This window comes from Corvus cornix, chromosome 12 (genome assembly GCF_000738735.6).
Source record: "Corvus cornix cornix isolate S_Up_H32 chromosome 12, ASM73873v5, whole genome shotgun sequence".
Classification (NCBI taxonomy): Eukaryota; Metazoa; Chordata; class Aves; order Passeriformes; family Corvidae; genus Corvus; species Corvus cornix.
This window is the reverse complement of record NC_046342.1, coordinates 14,057,523-14,082,223: the sequence shown is the minus strand read 5'-3', so window position 1 is coordinate 14,082,223 and position 24,701 is coordinate 14,057,523. Positions and strand designations below refer to the sequence as shown.

The 24,701-nt window shown below is 47.7% G+C and overlaps 1 protein-coding gene across 3 annotated transcripts in view; it reads left to right on the top strand.

Annotated features, from left to right (window-relative positions):
• The window catches only part of PRICKLE2 (prickle planar cell polarity protein 2), a 108,505-nt gene that overhangs the window by 62,007 nt on the left and 21,797 nt on the right, over positions 1–24,701 (top strand). For 2 of the 3 annotated variants that reach the window (XM_039558908.1, XM_019280424.3), the window contains one exon: positions 14,775–14,958. In XM_039558908.1, coding sequence (XP_039414842.1) covers positions 14,775–14,958 — 184 coding nt within the window. Of the gene's footprint in view, positions 1–4,532; positions 5,062–14,774; positions 14,959–24,701 lie in introns of those variants that run through there. The other variant, XM_010390193.4, reaches the window with a different exon arrangement.

Genomic DNA, 24,701 nt, shown 5'->3' with positions numbered 1-24,701 from the left:
TTTTTTACATAAGACATCCCTGCTTCTAGCATTGAGAGCCGTGGGGAAGCATTTGCTGCCTTGCTTAAAAACAAAAAAGAAAAAATAAACCTCATCCTTATTTCAAGTCCTGACCTCTGTTTCATGATTCACATTCTTCAAGGAGCCTTCCCCATGCCTTGGACACATCCTTGTGTGACTCTTGAAGAGACGGGCATTTGGCTGGGCAGAGTTGGGCTGTACCCTGCCACATAGGGTCATTTCCCTTCCCTGTCACTAACAACTTTTTGCAGTCATCTTGCCTTTCCCATCCAGTGTTTGTAAAACTGTGCCCTCTCCAGCCTGTTGTTCTACTGCTTATGTGTACTGCTTATGTTCTACTGCCTTGTGCCCAGGGACCACACTGGGCTCTTCCTGTGCTGGCGCTGGGGTGGGAGCACTGGCTCTGTCAGTGGAGATTGCTCTGCAAATTACAGGGTGAGCGTGGGACCGGAGCGGAAAAATACCACTGTAGTATCCAGTTCTGTATTTCTGTGGTCAGAAAGAGCAATGGGAAAGTCATCTATTATTATGCCTGTGGCTATGAGCCAGGATGGGCTTGGTGGTGGTGAAGGGGACCTGCAACCCCCCTGGTGCAGAACAAGCTGGTGGTGTGTGCAGTACAAGGGATGGTCTGCGTCCCTGTGGGCAGCATTTTGGGGTGGCAGAGTCTGAAGCCTCTTGTGACATCCCAAGGTAGCAGTGCTGTGCAGTGCCCTGGCATGCTGCAGCAGAGGATGCTCACTAAATAATTCAGAAAGGCAATTTGATCTGACATTCATCAGGGTAGTAGCCCGGTGACCTTGAGGGCACCAGTCTGCTGTTGCTGCATGTGGCTCTGCTGTGCAGCTCATTGCCATCAGCAGAGTCAACATTGTGGAACTCTATTGACTGACAGACAATCAATACATCAAGGTGATAAAACACAGCATTTATGAAAAATGGGCTCTTCCAATGATTTGTTAAATTAGCCGCAGGTATGAGTTTGTGCGAATGGCAGAAAGTTTAAAGTTGACTGCATTTGGGTATTTATCATTAAAACTAGCAACAAAGGGAAGAAAGATGGTGCTACATTTACAAGCAGAGCTGTCCATCTTACACCCCTGCGTAGAAGCAGGGGCTTCCTGCTCTTGATCTTTATTTTAGTAGCTTTTTACTTCTGGTCGTTTTCTTCATTGCTGGCAATTGTCAGCATCCATCCTTGTAATGATGCAAGTCCTTCACCTAACCTTTGATAATGTGCTCCACCAGCTCAGTATTCTCCTTGCTGCCTAATGAAACACCCATTTCACCTGCATAATGTGCACAATCCGTCAACAAATCTTGTGTGCCTTCTGGAGTTATTCCAATGCATGACCTTTTCACAAGCCTTGCAGTAGGTAACAATAATATGGAGCAATTGTCAGCAAACTGGCAGCTTTCAAAGCAGGAAGGCTCATTTCCATTTCCCTGAGACAGTTGTGTGTCCAAACATTACACAGCTTCTAATCTGATTTCTTGTCTCAGAAGACGCTGTTCGTTGGATTTTGTAGATATTTAGATTTGCAGGTATTGGAACAAGAAGTCTGTCAGGAGCGATGATGATCAGAGACGCTGCTTGGAGACACAAAGCTCCTCTGCTCGCAGCTAGCCCTGCAGCTGAAGTGTTACAGACATTGGTGTTTTACTAATCTTTTACTTCAGTCCATGATTCTCACACCCATTCTTCTTTGTGGATGAACTTAGACTGAACAGTTTGCGGTTCCTGGTGTGATCCCTTTGTGCAGATGATCAGTTGGCCAAGAAAGCCAAGCAGAACTCAGCTTGAGGATGGTTGGTTGTGTGGGGACCCCACGTGCCCTGGGGTGGGATCATGTCAGGCTGGTGCAGGGTGATCAAAGCTGCTGTAGATGGTTGCACAGAGAGTGTTGTACAAGAAGTGTGGGGTTGGACACTCGTGCCATGTCAACCTTTCCCCTGAGGGCAAGGCCGGCTGACAGTCCTGCTCCTACAGCACTTGAAGCACGAATAGAGACTTTGCTCCAAAGTGTTTGCAGCTAAAGGGCTTTTCCTCCTTGAAAGTTAATGCAGGTAAAGTCAGACATTTTTACTCATGTGTTGGGTGAAAATTAGTGCCTGCAAGATGTGCCCTATGGAGCAGGATGTGTTCCTTGTGCCATTTGTAGCCCCAAGTCACTGCTGCACTCTTTTAGGGATATGTTTCCAGGGAACATGCATAATTTCTGCTCTACAGCATTTATGCTCAACATTATCATTTTATAAGCAGGCTTCTTTATTTGCTTTTGCCCAATTCAGTTTCATCTCGTTCCCTTTGTGTTGTAATTAACATGTTCTGAGTTCAAGAGGAAAAGTAAATTATCTTGGGGCCATGGCACATTAACCATAGAGAGGCAAGCTTGACAGCCTGCCTGCAGCACTGATTCAGGCTGGAAGAGGCAAAATGGGCCAGTTTAGGAAGCTGAAGGATCAGGGAAGATTTTTCCTACAAGTTCTTTGTAGTTGGACGAGTTGAAGGAGACCATCCTCAGCACTTCAGCCATCTCCAGCAGAAGCCCCTGCTCTATGAAAGGAAGGTCTGATCTGGCTGGATGGATGCACTAAGAGTCAGTGCTCTGCTCTTGAACTTGCTGCTCAGACTTAATTTAAATGAAAAAAATAAGAGAGTTCAGATCTCTGCACATTCTTGGTTTGTCCCACTTGGCCAAGTAACTTGGGGAGGCTCTGGGTGGGAGCTGGGCTGGTTTGTCCCAGCTGAAGATCTCACCCTTGAGATTTTGAGTGTAATTCCATGTAATTAAACCTAATTTATGAGCCTTAGTAATAATAATTCAAGTCATTTTAGGCTGCAGAAAGACTCACAGCTGTAGTTTCTGCATCCTCCTGTGTTCTGTAAACATAGTTAATATTGCCAAAATCAAGGGCTGTGAAATCTGGAGTCAGGCCTCGAAATTCAGGAGCATGCAGCAGAACGTTAAGGAAACTTCCCAGTCTGACCATTCACAGGACTCTCTGGGAGTCACACTCCCAAGGCCAGAGACTTTGACTTCTGGGACTAAAGTCCCTTCACAGCAGCGGCTCCAGTGAGCCAACGGGAGCCCCACTTGGCTTCCCCGCACACCCCACTCACAGCCAGACAACATTTCCTCACCAGTTCGGCCCCAGGTTTCTCATAGCAGAGTCTTAGCTGTCCTGTTCCATAAAGCCATTTATTTCCGGAGCAGCAACACAGACACAGCCCGAGCTGGTGCCTCCGAGAAGAACCCTCCAAGAAAGGAACTCCTGGGCTTTCATCCTCTCACAGTCTACCCAGGCTCAAGTCTCGCTCTTCACCTTTAGTTGTCTTCGGCTCCTGCTCTCCTCTTCCTGTCCATCCACCTTACTGGCATCACTGGTCTTTAACTCCTTTGTTACCCAAAAGGTCGGCAATTCCCAGCTCCTGCAGTGTCTCTCAGTATCTGTTTACCTGGCTGGCATCCCCCATCTTCATGTCCTTTGTTATCCCAAAGGTTGGGAGCTCACGGCCTCTTGTATCAGGGTCCTGCCCAGAGTTTAAAGTGCATTTCAGTCTCCATCTCAATCTGCAGTTTGTGAGCCCAGCTGCCTGGACCAGGTGCATTCCTCAACAAGAAGCACTGTGTGTTGGGAAAATTTTATTTGCTTTCTGTGGGGTTTTTTTGAGTCCACAGAAACTGGTTTTTTGAATTTCACTCACTTTTTGCAAGTGCTAAAAACTGAGAAGTACGCTGTACTCCAGCTGACTCGAATTATTCATTTGTGACCACCGAATTCCCAAACAACGGACTGAAAGAACAGCAAAAGAGATTTGGCAGCGTAGCTCCTTCTCTGCATTTTCTTTTCCAAGGGGAAGGAAACACGGGGGAAAGATGCTTAGTATCCCTGTTGAGGTGCTGCATTCCTGGGGCTCGCAGTACTCACCTGAGACACACATAAAAGGGTGTGAATCGTTCATCTGTCGCGGCCGCGTGAGAGAAAATGTATTAAAATATGCAGCAAAATGCCACGCTAATAGCTTGTATTTCCCAGAATGTTTAGCCCTGCTGGTCACAAACATGCTGCATCTGAAAACCAGTAGGGAATCACAGCAAACGACTGTAGAAGATAATTAAGAGGGCATTGAAAGCCAGGAGAAAAACGATACGTTGCTCAGAGGCATCGGATCATTGCGTTAATAGCCCACGTACCTAAGAAGCGGTGCCTGAAGTTTGACAGCAAGTTGAGGTTCAGTCAGCATCAAATAAGGGGGGAAGGATAATCAGTGTCTTCACACCATTCAGTTTGGGCTGCTGGTATGGAGCCAACTCTTTGAAACACGCAAGTGAGCGAGGAGGATTTTTTTCCCCTCTCCGTTGCCTAAGCCGCCTACAGGATTTATTGATTTCGGAGAGTGGGCTGATTTCCATGTAAATAAAGGGGCGGGTGGCCGGGCCGCGGCGCCGGTCCGGGTGGTATGCGGTGACTTTGGCTTGCTGACATCATTGTTCATTAACATGCAGGAGAGGAGAGCAATGCAACAGCAGAGCCCCGCGCCGCTCCCGCGCCGCCAATTATTCTCTACGGGCTGCATCGCTCCTCGTTAATGCCTTGCGCTCGGCGAGCAAATTGGACATCCTCTTGCCACCTTCAAGGGTCAGTTAGTGAAAGGCAGGCTGGAGGGGGAAGCTGCTGGATTCATTCGGACTGGGAGCAGAGAGGGAGGCACCCTCTGGAGCCGGATTTCACAGCGAGGCAATTGACGGGAAAGCTTCAGACGCGGGGCAGGAATGGCACGTTTTTCCGGGGCAGGTTTCCTTTGGGAACACTCCGCGGTCAGTGCGTGCCTGCTCTGAGAGGCTCCGACAAAGCCCCGAGCGGCGGCTCCGCTGGCGCTGGGCAGAGCCGGGAGTGAGGGATGCTTTATGGCACTGCGGTGCTCCAGCTGGTCCTGCGAGCAGCCCTCCAGCCCAGAGGCACCGGTCACAGCTAGGACAGCTGGGCAGCACGAGAGATTCTTCCCTCCCGCACTGTCATTGCCAGTGGGAACAGGTAAGGAACTTCCTTTGGCTAGAGACTTCAAATTTGTCGTGGATTTTTGGGAGAGATAGAAGGTAGAAGGGAGGAGGAGGAGGAATAAGGAGCATTCCATGGATGCACGGAGCTGCGTAATAACTTTGCTCAGTGTGCTGGTGGTGGTGAGCTGTGAGGGGCTGTGCTGTTTTTCCAGCCTTTGCTGTTCTCTGTGTTTATGGATGTAAAAGGTTAATTCTTAAATTGCATTTCTGCAGCTGCAGGATATCAGGGAGAAATGCTGATGCTATTGTAATGGACTTTTCATTTTAAAAATAATCAGGAAGGCTCAGCTGACTCTAGTAGGAGTTAAAAAATCCTCATCTCTTGGTGTTAATTGTATTGCTCTGGTAAATGCAGCCCCTAGAAGCACATTTTCTGCATGCAGGCTGGGGCTGTGAATGAGGACATTGCCGTTCGGATGTTTATTTTGGTGGTTTTGCCTTCCTGAGAATAGAAAGTTTTAAAGTAATCTTTCTAAGTCCTTGTTGTTCTTGCCAGAATGCCAAACTGTAAACCAACCTAGAACTGCAACCTGGGGGTTCTGTTTTTCAGTGCAATCTTTTCAAGTCCAATTTCCTTTTTTTTCTCGGCCCTTGAAGGAACATTTTAAGCAGATGTGGCACAGACATGACCTGTGACCATGGAAAGATTTTAATCCGGTTGCTCTTTGTTTTCTAGTCATGATTCCTTGGCGGTGCTCAACAGTGATTGAATCTTTTCGAGCAGTTGAGGATTAGTGCTGGACAGAATAATGCCAAAATAATTATTTGCACCAGATGCAGTGTCATCCTTTCAGTTTTAGCTCTCTTATCTTGTAACTTATCTGACTTATTTTCATTCGGCGATTATTTCGCCTGCTGTGGGAGCACTTACATGTCTCGCATCACTGCATTGTGTTTATAAGGGTGCCAGCTTGAGCCTGTGATAAAGATTTGTGAAGTAAAACTGTCTGCAGCTAACAAGATTATGTTTTGCTTCATATTTTAATCTTCTCCCGTTGTGTGTTTTCTGCCAGCCAGACTCGGTTTAACAGAATGACCCAGCCTTGTGTGTTTGCTGTTGGCAGCATGGCTCTGGCTCAGCCAGCACAGGCACAGATCAGGCTGGCAGTGTTTGCTTTCACAGGCAGGTCAGTATTGCCTGCTTCATGGGACACTGTCTGAGCCTTAACATTTGAAATAGTGACAATTTTCAGCCTAGCTCATCTTGCTTCTGAGCACTTTGCCTGTCAGCCAGGTTTTTTCCTTCAGGATGTATGGCCTGGATATGTTTGGATTGAAGCATGTTTACTGGTTCCCGTGGTTTCTGCTTGTCATGCTGCAAATACAAACTGGTGAAGGCCCTTAAAATAGCATGTACAGCCCTGGGGCAGGTCTCTGGGAACTCACTTAGCTTAGCTAGTCTGGAGTGATAGGTTGCAAGCCTGGAATGGGATGGGGGAAAGAGACGGGCAGGAAGATAAATACTGCCTGTGGAGAGCCCAGGGTTATTCAAACTTGAGAAAACAGTGAAGATCTGCATGCTGAACAGTGACAGGTTTCTCAGTGGAGAGCTGGGTTTGGATCCAGGGTTCTAGAACCCCAGGCTTGGAATTTTCATCATTCAGTTAAGAACAAAGCAGAAAGAACCTCCTTCTATACAGCTCTGCATCTTGTTAGGCTGAAAAGCTACGCAATGCTATCACTAAAATCTGACAAGATAACCCTCAGGGTAGGCAGCACTTTGTCACACAGACTCACATTGGCTCTTGGATGGGGAGCCCAGAGGGAGAGTTTGTCAGGGGCCTGCTGTGCCTACTCCTCCACTACCTCCCCTGCCCCAACCCCATCAGCCAGGGGCCCCATGGGTCTCTGGGATCCTTGGGGTTGGAGCTGTCCTGCCATGGGGGACACCAAACCCTCTCGGGTGTCCACAGTCCCTGCATCTGCCCATCCTGTACCTTCTTCTGCCTTTTATAATCATGAGCTTGGCTTCAGCATTGTTTGCCCACCAGCTTCAGGGTTGTTACTGCTGCTGCTGAGCCCATTCTTCTCTTCAACTTGTAAACTAGTGGTTTGCATTTTTTCTCCATGACCAGGGAAAAATATGTGGTTGTTATTGTTTCTGTATGCTAAGAGCTGGACCTTTAAGGGGAAAAAAACCAACCCTAATATAAATATGCTGAGAGTAGCGGTAAGCCTGAGAGCTGGCAGGCTGCCTCCGTCATCTTGGATGTGAGGGAGCAGCCTGTTGGATTCCTTTTCTCCTGGTAGCATGGGTGGGAAACAGGCTGGGGCTCACTGCAGCTTCTTTTGCCTCTTATCTCTCTCCCCTTTGCTTGATCTGCAGCTCACATAGGTGTAGCACTTTGCCCTCTTCTGTCTAACCTCTTTTTATGAAAAAAATTATTGAATCTTCTGCAAAATATCCTGAGAGATCCAAGTTGAGAGTTCTTCTGAGACCTGCTGAGTTATTAATATCCTTTAATTTAGCTAACTCATCTTTATGTATCAGAATTTTCACAGTTCATGTCAGAGGTTGTGGCTCATGGGAGCAGCCTGGCAGTGTGGTTCAGGTCAAGAGGGTGTTTCAACACCCTGCAGCTCTTACCCAGCTCACGAGAAGAAACTGGAGCCCAAGCAGGGACCTGTGTTCATTGCAGAGCACTGGGGTGCACCCCCAAAATGGCCTGTGGTGCACCCTAGATCCCCCACTGTGGTTTAGCCACAGGTTGAAAGGCTGGTCGTGCTTTCATTCTCATCCAGGGATGTTGCTGCAAGGTCTGGCCACAGCTTTGATCTGTGGTTCTGTGATTCCTTGTTTGCCTAAGGGGGCACCAGACAGATCAGATGAGGAATTTGGGGGGTTTGTGCATTGTGTTGTGTTTTGTCCTAATTTCTTGGTCTGCCTCTGGTGTGCTGACGGTTGTTGTCTGCCATGTGGTGCCTAAGACCACAGCAGGATTGGGAGCAGCCTGGAGGCTGCCTCAGGCCATGCCTCAGTGAAGCAGTGATATGGGGACAGGGCAAGTGGGAACCCACAGGGAGATGTTCTACCTGCTTTTGAATGGGATGGTCCTGATTTGTGATGGAAACAGAGCAAATGGAAAATCCTCAAAGGCAGCTCTTGCTCATATTTGGCTGCAACTGGCAGTACTGGAGATAGTTCTTTTTTTATTCTTCCTTTTTTTAATTAAGCAAGAATAGCTTTTGCATTGGTAAAGGATGAGTTTTTAAAATAAAATTAGTCTCCAGCCTGGACAAATCAGCTAGAGAGGAGAATTTTTCCAGGAGTGGAAATGGGCTTCGTCATAAAAGCTTCAATGCCATCCTGGATACCTTCACAGCTGCTGCTGTGGGCACTGCAGGGGTCAAGGGGGAACTACACATAAAACAACACTGTAAAGTTGACTTGCCTTGAGCAAATTGAGTGGGGAGACAAGAGAAGATGGATGGGGAAGATGGAGAAGAGTCTGATTTGCAACTCCTCCGTCCTCTCAGTGTTTCCCCACCTCCTGCAGACCTTTATGGAGCTGGGTGGCTAAAAGTGCTCTTCCCATGGCCTTTGGGATCTGGGGGACTTGTATCTGTAGGATGCAACCAGTTTGGTTGCTGGATTATTTCTCTCCTCCTTGGTTTCCTGGCATTACTGTTCTGCCAGCTCTGTTGCTACCACCTGATGTTGATCTTCAAGCCAGCTGTTCCCACAACAGGTTGTGTCAAGTGAGTGTTAGCATCCCTTGACTGTCCTTGCAGGGCACCAAGGGCCTCGTCTTCAGACTTTTAGTTCCCAATGTTGTAGGTACTCGTGTCTACTTCACCTCCTCCTGCACCACAGTGGGCAGGTAAAAGCTTTTGCTAAGCTTCCTTTTCAACCCAGGTAACACAGTCTTTGCAGTTCATTCCCACTGATAGGTTGGGGTTTTTTTCAGCTGCAGTGACTGGAAGAGCTGGGAAGTTGCAGAAATGTTTTGTCTGGAGAGATGCCCTCTTGTCACTGAACTCCATGGGACCTGAGGCCATGGGCAGCAGCTGGTTGGGGGCTGCTGGGACCGTTTAGTTCAAAATACAGTGTTAGAGAAGATGGAGAAAGAGGCAGAACTTCAGCCTGAACTGTTTTGAGCACAAAAGCTTGGGGCTTGTCTGATGTTTAGGAAGTCTGTGGGGAAGCCACAGCTGGGTGCTGCCTGTGGTTGCTCCATGCATCAGTTTCCCTGTGCTGGAGAAGAGCTGCTGGACTCTCCCTATGGCAGTGAAGGACTGTGTTAATTTTTCCATTTAGGTAAATGTTTGCCCTGTCTGTGAGGTCTGGAGAAACGGGTCTGTATAGCTGGAGCTCACTTGGGATGGGAAGATGCCTCATTAACTCTCAAATGAGGGGAGGAGATAACAGGCAGGGATATTAAGACACCCTTGTTAAGAGACTCAGAGGTCATATGAGCTGCCCCAAATCCTGAGCCTCTCTCTTTCTCAAGAAGTCTTGGGATTTTGTGATTTACTGACTGATGGCTGACTCAAAAGCCTTATTGCAGTCAGAATGATGGCATGATGGTGGGAAGAGATCAGGCTGCTGTGTATGTCTTAAGCCAAATGAGAAGGGAATTGTCCGTCTGCATTTACACACCCCATCCGAGCAGAGCAGCCAATTGCATTTTGAGGGATTCCAAATCTTGCATGTTAATGTGTGCACAAATGCATGCAAATCCTGTATTAGGGAGCACAGCAGAGGCATCACATGGCCCTGCAAGGCCATGGCATTCCTGCTTCTCGCTTTGTCTGGAGATGGAGGTGCTCCCTGATACAGCCCATTTATCTCCATCCCAGAAGAAACAAGTGAGAAGCAGAGATAAGCACCCACTGGTGGGTGATAAGGGCTGTTTACCAAGTTCCTTCTTTGTCTGAGAGGAATTTTAACATTTCTGCCACAATTTTAAACTCTGCTTTCATTCCTACTGTTGCTGGGAGGTGTTGGTCTCTGCCTTTCCTCAGAATATCTGCAGATCCCAGCCTGGGCACGCTTTGCTTTGGTGCTGTTTGCTGTGTTATGTTCTGCATGCCCACCCACTAAACGGGAAGAGAAGAGCCCTGTGGCCAGGAGCTTTTCCTGCAGGCAGGGGTATGCTGCTGTCAACATCCTAGGGAGTCCCATCCTGCCTGTGCACCCCAAAGCCTGACACATGCAGGGATGCTGGGAGAGGCCAGCTTACCTGGCTCCTTTGCTGAAGCTACACACCTTTGGCAAGGATCCCCTTTGCCTTGGTGCTGGTTTTTCACAGCAGGGAGACCTCACGTCTCTTCAGAAAGCTGGGGTCATGTTTGCAGCTCTCTCCAGAGCCTCTTGCACAGCACTAGTGTTTTCAGCGTGGTTTAGATTATTGTTGGTGCCATTGCTGAGATGAAGGGGCTGTGGGAGCCTGCAGAGATAGCAGAGGCTGTGCTTTGCTAACAGGGATGTACAACAAGGGACTGCCTCGTCCCGGAGACCTTGCAGGTCAATTGGTTTTCTATCAAGATCTTTGTAGGTGGACTGAGGCTGGGAGTGTACTTACTTCTGCATCCCAAGCAAGAGGGACTTAGAAGCCAGGTTCTCTGCTTGGTGTGTTGGGTCCTCTTTGCTTCAGATTCCCATTGTGTGCCTGTTTTCATCCGTAGAGAGAAAAGGGCTGGCATGGGGTGGTGGGTCTATTTGCACCTTCCTCCTGCACCAGTGTGTGGGTAGGGATGTGACTGGGAATGGGCTTAAAGTCTCCTCTGAGGAGACAACTTGCCCACTGTGCCAGGAGCACCATGTAAAAGCAGCCAATGCAAAATAAAGCACATCCATCTTGTAACTTTGCTGGCCTTGAGGAGAAGAAATTTTTTGGTCTGTTTTTGAGACATTGCTGCTTTGTACCATGTGAAGTAAATTCAAGGCAAGCTCTTTTCCAGCTAAATCTGACACCAGGAAATGTTCTTTTTCTCCCCATCTGCTTCCTGCTGTCCTGGCCCTGCTACAGGGCAGCTCTGTGCACAGCTCCGTGCCAAGCAGCCCTGCTGATGCCCCCCAGCCCGTGCCTCCCGCAGCAGCCTGGCTGCCGGCTGGCTCCCGCTTGCCTTTCCTCCCTGTCCACAAGCTACAGCTGCTTAAAAGCTCCTTTATTCACCCTCCGTGCTCAAAGCCAGTCATGCTGTCAGCCATCCTGGCATCCTTGTTTCCTCCCCAGTGCTGGTGATATCTCTGAGTCACCAGGGCAGGTTCTTCCCCGAGACAAACTTGCAGACCTGGGATGAGAGCAAAATGGAAAGGCTCATGAATGAAGACGGAATTTCCAGACAGTGATTGGTGTTAATTTATTCTTGCTTAAAAAGAAACAGCTGCCTGCGCTCTTCTTAAGTTGTGCGAGGCTGCACAGGCAGCAGAGGTTGTTGTTGCTGAGGCCTTGGTGCTGATGAGGCTTGGCCAGAGCCAAGCTAATGGGTTTCCCTTTGGAGGAGGTGCCACCCCACCTGGGCTGTAGCTCCTTGTCCATGCTAAGGTGTGTGACACACCGATGTGCTGATCATCTCCAGGCTGTGCTGCGCTTCCCACAATAGTGACTAATGAGCTGCTGCTGGCAGGAGCAGCCAGGCAGGCTGCCAGCCATGGCCCTGCTCCTCTCCAACACCCACCAGCTCTCTGCTGTGGCAGGGGCACCCACATTGTCACTGCGGTCACTGCAGGCACAGGTGAGCGCTGACACAGTCATTGTCTTGCTTTGTGCTGCTCTGCTCTGAATGCAGCAGGGGAAAATGGGTTTTTCGATTTCATCTCACATTTGAAATGTACATTTTGATATTAAATTTTTACTATGGGGAATTATTTTTAATTATAGTGAGCTGGAAGATGATAAAATAAAGTTGAGTAAGTGAGACCTATGTGAAGAAGTCATGGAAACCTGATCATAGAAAGACACTCCTAGGACACTGGGTATTGTTCCCATGAAACAACATATCCTAATGTAAAGAAAATTGTAATTGAAGCTGTTAATCATCTGCTTTTAATGAGGAGGAAAAAGCTGAATGTCTCAGAGGCAAGATCTCAAATTTTGTACAGTTTGCCTGGGGAGGTGGCAGAAACCCCATGCCTGGATATCATCAAGTTTTAATGGTGAAAAGTTGTCCTGGCTTGGGGACGTCACTGCTGAGTAGATAGACTACCTGTGTTGTTTTCATCCTTTGCTTTTCTGACCAGGGAAGCCACTCACCGACAGTACTCACTTGCCTGGAATGGGGCAGGAGGAAGGGTGGAGTAAACCAGCTTCCTGACCCAGTCCTCAAGCTCCTGGCTGTATGTGGTGTGAGCTGGGGGCAGGGGGGGGAATGGTGGGAGTGATCTCTGGGGTCTGTCTGATCATACATCTCACCTATTCACTCTTTGACACTGTTATTACAGGTCCTGATTTATTTAATTTATTAAAAGCCAAGACCTCTGATGCTCTCCTGCCATCTCCCATCTCCTGAAGGGGGTGTGTCTAGAGTGGGAAGGAGGAAGCAGCCTGTGGGCTGGCTCTTTCCCCATTGTAATGTTCATGCTCCCAGTGGACTGTTGGGTTTGTTCCCCTTTAAAGCTCATGATCGATATCCCAAAAGTTAAAATTTGGCTAAGTCCTAAACTCCCTTAGAATAGCTGTCTCTAGTGCCAAATTGGGGCTCTATGAATTATTCTTAACATCTTGTTGCCTATTGAGCTGCTTTTAATCGTACCGTGAAATGAGATGGAAACAGCAATGATACCAGTGACTTTGCTGAGGCAGAGTACCCCTTCCACACCCTTCCATGGTAGCTGATTAATTAAAGTATTCACATGAAATGGTTCCTTGATTATTTTTTAAAGAAACAGCCAGAGGTGATGCCGAGACTCCCCAACTGGATGCAAACCAGACGCTGGGGTGTGTGGGGGTTGCTGTGTGGTTTAGATCTGATGAAAGGCAGGAAATGGGAAAATCTGGCAAATCTCCCTGGCTTGACTTAACGGAGCCTCTTGATTTTTGCTAGAGTGCATTTTTTGTGCTGTAATGGCCAAATGGAAATTTAGACTTGAAGCTGGATCTGAGCACTGCTATGCTTAGCTGGCTTGTACACAGCAGTGAAAGAGAAGGAAAGGTGTTTAAAAATTCCAGCCCCCAGGTTTAACTATTGCTTCCCTCTGAATTTCTTTGCTTTGCCACAGAGCAGAGAAACCTGCAACGGCAACTGTAAATTTTCCCTTGCTTTTTGTGTGGTACCTTATTATTTCTGTGATGTCTCCCTTCTGCTACCCAAGTGAAACCTTATCTCATTCCTCAGAAGTCAGTGGTGCTTCATTAGTGCAAATTAATTCAGAATCCTGTGTGGTTGCTTTAAAATAGATACCGTTGACCCAGCCTGTGGAAGAGTTTTCAGAAATAGAAGCCAATTTATCAGCACTCCCTTTAACCTCTTTGTCGGGGGATGTTTTCTGCCAGGTTTGTCCTTCACTGTTACTGTGGTGAAGGGGTGTGATGATTAGAGGGATGGAGCACCTGTCCTGTGAGGAAAGGCTGAGACAATTGGGATTGTTCAGCCTGAAGAAGAGAAGGCTCTGTGGTGACCTTATCAGCCTTTCAGTACCCAAAGGAGCCTACAGGATTGCTGGAGAGGGACTTTTTACAAGGGTATATAGAGATAGGACAAGGGGGAATGGATTTAAACTGAAACAGAGTAGGTTTAGACTGGATATTAGGAAGGCATTCTTTACTGTGAGAGGGATGAGGCCCTGGCACAGATTGCCTGGAGAACTTGCAGGTGTCCCATCTCTTGAGGTGTTCAAGGCCAGGCTGGATGGAGCTCTGAGCAGCCTGGTCTAGTGGGAGGTGTCCCTGCCCATGGCAGGGGATGTTGGAACTGAATGATCATTAAGATTCCTTTCAACCCAAACTATTGTATGAATCTATACTGTCCTTGCAGCCCTGCAGATAAAAGCTCAGGCTCAAGCCTGTGAAGAAAATGTGTCACAGACCACAAGCTGCAGGAACAGCCCCTTTAAAGAAGTGTTAAGAAAACTGATATTTGCAGTAAATTAAGCTAATGCCTGTCGAATTGCAGCCTGTGGGCTGTTCTTTCAGTTCTTGTTCTTTCCTTCCTGTGCCGCTGAGCTGCAGCGTGTGCCACTGAGCCAGGTGGTTAAGATTCCATTGTAGTGTGACTGTGGGTTTTGTAGCCTCCCTTAATTTAATTTAGTTTTATGTGTTCAGACTGTAATCAATTTTTATGCTACTTTAATAAGCAAATTTATGCTATCAGCGGGCTAAAGAGACTTGTCATTCGCAGCTTCCCAGTCAATCCACTATTTCCCATTTTAGCGAAGTGCTCAGTTGTCCTAAATTCGGTAATGACTCTGCAATTCTGGCTGGCATGTCAACCCCCGCCAGGCAGGTGCATGCCCTGTGCCTGTGCTGGCCCCTGGAAATACTCTTTGTGGTGCAGTAAAGGGACAAGTAATTGCATATCCCCAAACATTGGGCAGTCTGACTCAGATGGATTGCCAGGTGTTGTTACAGCAAATACGGATTTTTATTTTCTCCTCATAAGAGAGACAAATCCTGTGTTAGAAAATGCCTGAGCACAAGAAAGGGTTGAGTTTAGTCTCTGCAGGCCAGCAACTGGCAGGAATCACTTTCTTGTTTAAAGCACTGCTCACTGGGGCATCTCTTTTTGTCTCTCCTCACCTTACAGGAAGATTTGCCTTCACTGTAAGTGCTCCCAGGAAGAGCACGTTGTAACAGTTATGCCTCTGGAGATGGAGAAGACAGTCACGAAGCTCATGTTTGACTTCCAGAGGAATTCAACTTCTGACGACGACTCAGGCTGTGCTTTGGAGGAGTATGCCTGGGTCCCCCCTGGCCTGAAGCCTGAGCAGGTAATGATGACACCACCCAGTTACCAGAAAATAATTGGGTTTGCATGTTCTTTGGAAATAGTTTCCCTGCTTTTTCTTCTAGGGTGCAAGCGCATGTTGCATGTGGCTGTTTCCAGGTGCCCTAGAGAGACTTGCAGGGACAGGTCTGGTCTGAAAGCACAAATGGAACAAAATAGACATGTGATCCTTGCAGGACCTGTGGTTTTCTGCGTATGTGGATGTAATTGGTAATTGAGAGGGGGGGGGAGACAAAATACCTCCAGGATGGGATTTCTTGTGGCTGTGCAAGGGAAAGGATACAGACGTATCTAATGTTTCACTGGGAAAAAAGCAATGGGACTCCAGTGTTTCCCAGGGACTCAGTGCTTGTGTTCTGCCCTCCTGGACTGCTCTTCTCTGTCATAAGTCCAGGGCAGACAGTCAGCTGGTAGATTAGTCTGAAAAATGGGCCAAAAGCTTTGTGGTTTGGGTTTTTCAAGCATGATGTTTATGCCTTACTGGAAGGAATAGCTTAAATAAAGCTCAAGTCTCTTGGTATAGGATTGAGTGGGATGGATAGACCTCAGTGTGCTGTGTGGAGCATGCATTGATTCTGCTCCTTCCAGTTTACATGATTCCTTTGATTTTTATGCTGGTTTTTTATATGTTCAACTCAGAACTTAATTTGCAGTGGAGATTGCAAAATTAGCTTAGCCTTGATAATTGCAGTATGATATGATATGGCAATAATATTAAACTGTGTAAGGAGGCTAGGAGAGGGTGGAAAGCTTTCATTCTTACTGCCATAGTTGCTGTCCTTTACTGTGTTTTCCTGTGCTTTTATTCCTGGCTTAGAAATTTCCTGAAATATTTTGGTACCACCCGTAGGCTATAAATATTATCTGTCTGATTAGAGAATCTAGTTGTTTGGTGGCTTGTTTCTTTTTCTTTTCCTTGTCTTTATAAGCCTCTCTCAGTGCTCACTTGTAACTCCACAGCACTTTGTGTTTCATTTGGTGCCATCCAACCATGCAAATCAGGCAGCAGCCTTGTTTTCTGTCACCTTCCTTATGTCAGAGGCTCTCTTTTTGCCTCATAGGAGGTACAAGATGTGGGGTGTGGAGAAATGCAGATGGTTCTGAAGTAGCTCTGCTGGTCCTTCATGCTGTGGCAACATGAACCACTTGGGTTTGAGGCGTCCCGTTGGAGGACCATACCCAAGTTGGTGCCACCTGCTGTCATTGCTGTTTTCTGTCCAGGCATGTTGGCAGTTTCTGGAGCCCAAGCTGGCTCATGTTCCTGTAGCTTTGGGTGGAAATACAGGTATTTAGTGACAGGTGGCACCTGACCAGGTAGCCATGGTCTTTAATGAGTACATCATGGCATGAGCAGTGATTGAAACCCACTTTCAGCATCGTGGTGACATATTTCAGGAGACCTGTATGCTTCTTTGATCCCTCAGGTGCTCTTTAAGTGTGGCTTCAGGGAGTTTGGGTTGCCCAGGAAGAAACAGAAGTCCATTAGCTCTATCTGTAGCTACTGACATCTCATGCATTACCCAGGTTAATGTATTTTTAGGTTCTTCCAGCATCTATTTCTTGCAGAGGTCATGGTGCTCCTCGATCCAAATGCTCGTTTTCTCATTACACTCCCCAGTCTGCATCACTGGGCCTTTCAGCAAATTTGCCACTTCAAACCTGTCTCTATAATCACTATGGAGATGAAGAGCAGCCATAAGCAGAGCCAGAGACAGGCACTGAAATCCATCCAGCAAAGCTCATCTGCTAGCCCTTTCATGAGTTTTCATGTGTTAGATGAGCCACTAAGATGACAAAAGCGTTGTGTGACTTCCCTGGGCTGTGCAAGAGCCACACTGCAGGGCTGGGGGTTGTCCCTGGGTGAAGAGCAGCATCCTGAATTTCAAGGAATCATAGAATGGTTGTCCTGTGGCTGTGGATGCCCCACAGTGCTGGAGGGGCCATTTACTTCCCATGGGGGTAGGAGACACCTCTGCAACAATTCACTGGGGCCGTGTAAGTCTGCAGACATATGTGTGCCTTTTTGGTCAATGAGTCAGGTGTGTGCACGTGATGTGGAGCCTCTGCAAGGCTGGTGCCTGCCATGGAGCAGCTGGTGGGCTCTACTCTGACTGAGGGTACTGCTGTCAGGCTGGGGGGAAAATAACAGGCAGGGAATTTTTCTCTTCCTCCTGCTGTTTTGCTGATGATTTTTTTTTTTTTTTTTGATGTGAAACAGATAAAATGAAACAACTTCTTCTGCAATATTCTACCTTATTAAAATCTCTATGCAGTATATGAACTGGGGAGGTAAGTGTTCCCCTGAAAGACTAATGCAATTTTCCTATTTTACTTGGATGACAGCCTTCCTACCTTGCTGTTCTTGGGAGACAGCACTCATGTCTCACTCAACACAGCAATTTAGAGGATTTCAGTGGGGAGGAGCTGGCCTGCAACATGACATTGTTTTTTGGCAGTGTCCACACATCATTTCAGTATTTGGAGAGTCCCTTCATCCAAAGCTTAAATTATTGTCATCTAGATGGGAACCGACTCAAACCTATAAGGTCTCACTGTATTCCTGGACACTAACTCAGGCATCAGCTGGTCTGTGGTACCTGTCACTAGTGAAAATCATGTTGGTTACTCAAAGCCCAGTACTAAAGACAAAAAAAGCATTGGTCCAGTGTGCACAGATACTGATCCAAACATTGTAATGAGGAGTGGAGCTGGACATTATCCCTTATATTATGGCTCATCAGTGTGTAAGACTACAAAGGGCTTGACTCAAAAGCCATAAATGCAATCTATTTCTAAATATGTTTATAACACAGGCATTAGGATAGTAATTTAAAAATTGATAGCACCCCTGAATTAAGGTATGATGAAATTTTTTCTGGTAAACCAACTAAAATGTATGACATGTCTGCTCAAGAAAGAGGGGTGTAAACTGGTAGGACACTGGAAATGTTATTTCATTGGGGAGCCTACATGAGCTTAGTTTGTCCAACTTAGCAAATTTAGAGGTTATGATCCTTCCCTGTTCATTAGAGGGGGAAAAGAAGTTATCCAAGCTCCAACTTTAGCCCAAGAATGTAGACATGAACTGTCTCAAAATGCATTCAGGCAGGAAATTGGAAGAGGTTTGAAACCATCCGAGGTGTAAGGCTCAGCGACAGCCTGCCAGCCAGGAGAGTGACAGGAAAAACCCAGGACTGAGCTCCATAAATTACAATGGGATAAGGAAATAGGGTTTCTTGTAGCTGCAATTAGCTACACAGGATGGCCAGGAGGCTTCTGTGGGGTCTAATCCCACTTGGATTGGACCTTACAGCAGAAGAGGGACTTCTCTTCTGGAAGATAGGGATGCAGATGGGAATGGCAGAGGTGGCCTACAGAAGCAGGGGACATGGGCTTTGAGAAATGCTCTTTTTTTCTGTCTGCAGTTTAATGGTTGGATAAAGAAATAAGTGTCAAAGTCTTGAAATGGGCAAACACCTCTAGAAGTGTGTCCTCAGCAAAGCAAAATCCCAGACTGAGCCTGGCTGCAGAGTCGGAGGAAGACATCTTTGGGAGCCAGTTTGTCTGCTGGGGCTGGCAGTCCGATAGCTGATCCTCCTTGCACTGACATAAGTTTGAGGGCAGATGCTTGAAAATAGGTCCTTCTGTGATGTGTTTTTCACATTTTTAGGCAAGGCATGTATAAATACATGTGAATGTGCAGCCTTGAATTCCTTGGGCCTGTGGTTTGGAGAAATCCAAAGGGGTTATAACATGCCAGCTTGAATTTCTGAATACAAGAGATTTTTTAGGATTTCTATCTTTATTATGTCTCAGTAATAGGAGCAGCTGGTTATGGGCAGAAATTTCCAATTAAACAAGAGATGGGGCTCTACTTCAGCTGCGGTGTAGCTTTTTGTATGGCATGCCAACATCTGAGAACCTTACATGTGCCGTAAGAACTTAATTCCCTCTTGTTGTCAACACAGTTGCTCTGGTTGAGTCCCTTAAAAAGTTATGAAAATCTCATCTGAGCTAAAATTATCAGCATGAAGGTTCAGGGGACCATTTTTCTCTAAGGCAGCTGTTAGAGCTTGGACCTCAAGAGCTTTGCAGTGGTGTGAAACTTGTAGCTGTCACAGGGAACTTATTCAGGGTCTAACATACACATTAATCCCTCTTCTGGATCTTTTGCAAGACCTGTTGCAAGGGCTTGAGTTATAAAACCTCTAAATTTCATCAGTTGCTGTTCAGGTCACAAAGTGAGCAAAGGAGAATGGAGGTGAACCTACACTGAACATGCCTTTACACCTTACATAAAGATTTTCACCATTCTGGTGAGGTAGAAAGTACACTATCTGGGCCAGCCTGCTCTGGGGTGTGTGTCTCACTTGTGCCTGTGTGTCACAGTCGTTGTACCATCTTGTTCTTTCTTGAGCCCTCTGAGTTCTGTTTTACTGTTCTACTCCTCAAGAAGTCTTGCATGAGGCAAGGAGTAAAACAGACCAAAGTGACCCCATGCCCCAAACCTGTATAGTAATGGGGAGCAGACAAGCTAATTTATTACTTAGTAGAGGACGGACAAAATGCCCAAAGAGCTCTACCTTCCTGGTAGACCCTGATCCTGAGAGCAGAGCAGGGTGGATGGAAAGCTGAGGGTGCTGAGGAGAAGCTATTACTTGTGTACCCTGCTCCCAGGAGCTGCAGCTGCCTCTCATTTTGCCCCCTTACACATGTGCACACTGGAGTATTTTACCCAAAAGCTGCATTTCAGCACATTTTGAAAAGCTCTCCAGTTTCACTTTGAGGTAGCAGTAAGTCCATCACCTTCCCAGTGAACTCTCTCAGTACCTAAATAGCCATGCAGTTAACAGCTCTTATTTCAAGGCTGGAGCTGTCTAAATCCAGCCTCCAGGCATCGGACTGTGCCGAATGCTTCCCAGCTGCTGGATGGAGCACCAGTCCTGCACACAGAATGCTTTTTCTGCATGTGATGCCAGTGCTGCATGATTTGGGGGCAGCTGGGGTGAGGTAGGAGGTCCTGGAGCTGTTCCCCCTGCCCTGGAACAGAGTGGATGGAGGAGTGTGAGCACATCCCATGCTGCAAAAAAGCCCATGGCAAAACCCTATGTCTGGACTTCTGCTCTGTTTCTGTATCCTGGGGTGTTGTCCTGATCATGGTGAGCCAATGGAAGCTGTTAAAATTACTTAGTCCTTGAACAATCTTATTATCAGGGAGGGAATCAGCTACTTTTGGTGGGCCATGGAAAGCAAACCACTCATCTGACATGGTTTGCTTGATTCTGAAATTTGAAGCAGATATGTGGTGGTCAGCAGAGGTGAGAGGCAGGGAATGGAAAACAAAACTGAAGAACTCTGGACTACCCAATAGAAACTTCTGGAGGTTTATTCTAGTGTGCAACTACAGCTTTTCTGTGTTTCAGTGTTAGGCTAGTGTGCTACCCCATGCCTTAGAAATCCAAGAGCATGTTAAGTGCACCCAGGGGAATGATCAGTGATGATCAATGCAGCAGATGATCATTATCATTCCTGGTGCTCCAGGGGACCCTGAGTCCTGCATGGACCTCGCAGCATAGACCGCTCTGGATGCTGTTGAAAGCGCTGATCTGGCTCTTTTTAATCCAAATTCAATTTCTGCTTTAAAAAAGAAAAATAATGTCATCTACTTTCACAAGTCTAAAACATGTGGATGTAGGGCCTTCATTCAAATGTTCCTCTTTGATGCCAGCAGGAAGCAGCGCTTCCGCGGGATCTCTTACAGACCGAGAGCTGCTCCAAAGGCTTGGCAGGAATGGATGTCATTCTTGACTGCGGAGCACAGTGCTCAGATGCCTCAGCTGCCGTTAGCCACCATGGGAGAGGAGCGTGCGGAAAGCCGCAGAGCGTGCCAGAACAAATAGCACTTAGAAAAATTATTTTTCCTTTGTTCCCTGCCCTTGTCCCTCTGACTTAGGAGCGGGTTTCCAAGAGCAAACCCAGCGTTGCGGGATGCCGGACTGCCCGGCGCCAAGGATTGCATCTTGCCTCCCACTGCTGTGTATTGGCACTTGGGCACTCACAGATCTGGGGGTGATGCAGGTCTGCTCCCAGCTGGGGCTTTGGGCTCTCAGGGGGTGCTCTGGATCCCTCCAGGGTGCATGCCTGGCTGCATCTCCATGCTTGACAGACCCAAACAGCAGTTCCCACTCTTCATTTCAGAGCATCTGACCTTGCTGTAAGGATTGTTTTGCTTCAAAAAATAAATCAGTGCTTTGTATCCTAATGTCCTTGGAAAAGGAGGACATGCCAGACTCAGGCCAAAGCACACTGAACCCGTTTTCCAGGCTCACATGCTGACATCTGTGGAGCTTGTGTGTGAGTCGACGTGTACGAGCACTTCCAACATTTCACAGACATACTGGGAAAGTTATTTGCATGTGGTTTGTTTGGGATTTTTCCCCCTTGCTTTTCCAAGAGAGGCCAGCAGGAATGAAAGACATACAAAAGCATCAGGTTTGTTTCTCTGTCAATTTTAAGTGCTCATTGTAAAGGATCATTAAAGCCTGACGTGTGCTGTTCAGAAGCCGACACTGGGGAGGAGCAGGCAAGCCACAGGAGCAGCCCTGCTCGCCCAGGCCAGCACAGGCTTGTCAGAGCCACTGGCTGCCTTCCTCCCTCAGCAGCCAAATCCCATGGGAGTTTGCATGCAGCAGTGAGCCAGGCGAAGGGGCCACAGCTGAGCTCACACGCATCAGTGTGCCACCAGCTCCCTGTGCTGCCATGGGACATCCCTGGGTGTCATGGAATGGGCTGCTAGGGCTGTGGTACCCTGGCATGTTCCCAGGGGAAATGATGCTGTCCTGGGCATGGGGCAGACATTGGGGAATGCTGGTGTGCCTGTAGTTTGGACAGACTCCACTTTGTGTGATGCTTTACTGTGCTGTGCCTGAGTGGTGGCTGACTCACCAAGGTCCCTTTTTGGGGACATCCATGTTCAGGCACCCTACTGCACATAGGCCAGCACGTCCTGCCCTCACAGGGCTCTTTGCAAAAGCCTTGCAGTTGGTTGTGCAGTTTGTTTGGTTTCATGAGAGCCAGGCAGGATTGCCCAGCTGGCTGTGCTGGAGCTGTGAGGGCTGAGCAAGTCGGCACCCGCGCCAGGACACCCGGTGCTCCTTTGTAGTCCATCCCAGCCGTACAGTCATTCCAAACAGCCCGGTTTGGTGGGTGCTTTGGGAAGGGGTGTTGTGCTCAGGGAAGTACAACCAAATGCTACTTCCCAACAGCAATTCGTGGCGTAAGAAACACTATACTTCCTCTCCAACTCCTTTACTTAATTGATCAAAGAGATCTGTCATCAATAGCTTGAATTTACAGGATGTTTGCAAACTTTTCCTTCTGGGAGGTGTAAGGCTTTGCTCACAGATATGCTCATGTGGGTTTTGTCATTGGTCACCCTCGGACCGCCAGGACAAGCCACAGTCCTGCCTTTATTTAGCAGGGCCAGGGTAGGTTTGTAAACTGTCAAAGTTAAACTGGAAACATACCCCAAACCTAAGAAGATCACAGAACACAAAGGCATTTGTAAACTAATGTAATTACTTTCCTCAGTGCCTTTGAACAAAGTTGGCTCCAGTTTAAAGGCTTTTTCCTACCCTGTTTTTACATTATGTTCTTTCCTTTCTCCTGGTTTATTTCTAATTTATGCCTCTTCCTCCTCCTCTTCTCCCTTTTAGCATCAAGCAGCTGTTAATTTCCAAAATGTGTATCCGTTTTTGTTAGCAAAACTTGGTGTTTGGACATTTTCCTTTTGAAGGTGAGAATAACATCTTGGGAATCTGCTGTGCCAGGTTCTATGCCTGTCCGAGTGGGACCTCCCTGGGGCAGGATGGGGCTTGCCCAGCTGGCCAGTATCCCATGGCACCTAGCACCCACAGCTGGGTGGCATATCCAGTGCACTGGCCAGACCATTCCCATGGCATCTGTGACCTCGTGATGTTGTCTGAAGCCTTATTTTGACTCAGCCTGGTGTTTCAGACTCCTTTGGGATTTCTCTCATCCAGATGTGAGCAGAAGTCAGAGTGAAGTGGGGCAAGTGTGGAAACTGAGGATGAAACCTAGTCCAGCCCCACAAGGGGCTCCTGTGTGTTAGTGATTCTTGTTGGGATAATCACGGGCAGAGCAGATCTGTTGCGAGGGGAAATAGGAAGATGCAGAGCTGCTGTGTTGTACAGCAGAAGTAGTTGATAATAAAACAGTTACAGATACTGCAAGGTTTAAAGGGGAAATATTATTTCTCCAGGGTCATTGCCTGCACTGTTATCCTTATTTGGGTGCAACTTACAGTGCAGAGCCTGTAAGAGCAGTGAGGAGCCATCAGCTGGCACGTGGGGGGTCTGGCCCTGGCCCTGCAAGGCTCACCAGCTACAAGGCTTGTGCATGCTGCAACCCAGAGCTGGATGGAGGAGGAGTTAGCATAAAACAGTGACCTTTTGTACAAAAGCAAAGTGCAGACTGAGCGGTTTTAGTTTTCCAGCAAGTTAACGCTTTTTCCCTGAGAAGCCAGATTGATCTAAGAATCCCCTTCTCCTTCTTTATTTTTGAGCATCACATGGGCCTGTGCCAGCCCAGCTGCTCCCACACCAGGTCAGAAATGCTGTTAGCAGCCAGCTGGACACAAAGGCAGGGACACTGGCAGCCTGTGACCCTGTCCCTCCCAGTCTTGGGTCTCTCATCCAAGGAGCTGGGTCCATGCCATGGGAATGGGTGATGCCTGAGAGCCTGTTATATGCACAAGCCTGGCCTAATGTGAGCCTTGGCAAGGGGTGTCCTTCTGCTCTTCATCTGCCCTCTGGATGGATCTCTTGGGATAGAAGTGATGTCCCAGGTGAAAGGATCTGTGCATCCCTCTGGTTCAAGTTTTTCCCCAGGAGGGAATGGTGGCTCGAGAAAGCCATTGGCAGGCGTAAGGATTTTCTCCCCATGAGATGTTCCACAGGCACTGGACAGCCTCTGCTCCATCCACTCCATGAGCACTCCTGTAGAAGGTCCCTTTGGCTGATGCGGATCCAAAGCAAACCCTTTCAGGTTATTTCAGGCAACAGAACACAGGTTGGAGCCTGTTGTATTTATTTTGTTTTGCTTCTCAAACCAAATTGCCCATCCCTGCCAAGCTATATTGCTGGTGTGATGGGAACCAGTTCCTGCAGACCTGCTGAGACTAAATGGAAAACTTCCCAACGGAAGCAGGAGTGGAGCTGGGCACGTACGTCCTGCTGGATTGTGCTCTGGGAAGGCAGCACCCAGGCAGCTGAAGGAAGAGCTCCCATCCTTGCTTTTTGCCCAGGGTGAGCGTCTTGGGGCTCATTGCTTTAGGAATTTGGCGGCTCTTCAGAAAAAAAGTAATTTATAGTCTCCACCAACTTCAAGGACTGGGTGGGCAAAAAGACTTCATTGCAAGAAATCAAAACACAAGCTAACCAGTGTGAGCACAGGGCACAGTGAGCAGCGTCTCCACACGTGGGAAATTCGGCGGGAGAAGCCAGCAGGAGTGTGTGCCAGCTGGGCAGGCACAGCATGGCAGTGTGGAAGCCTGGCAGCCCAGGAAAGGGTATGGTATGGCAGGTGGGGCGTTGCCGGGAGATTTTCAACTGCAAACTCTGCTACAGACTTGCTGCATGAACTCAGGGAGCTCATTTAACATCGTGATGCTGCAATCAGTCCTTCGCAATGTGTATATTTGCTACC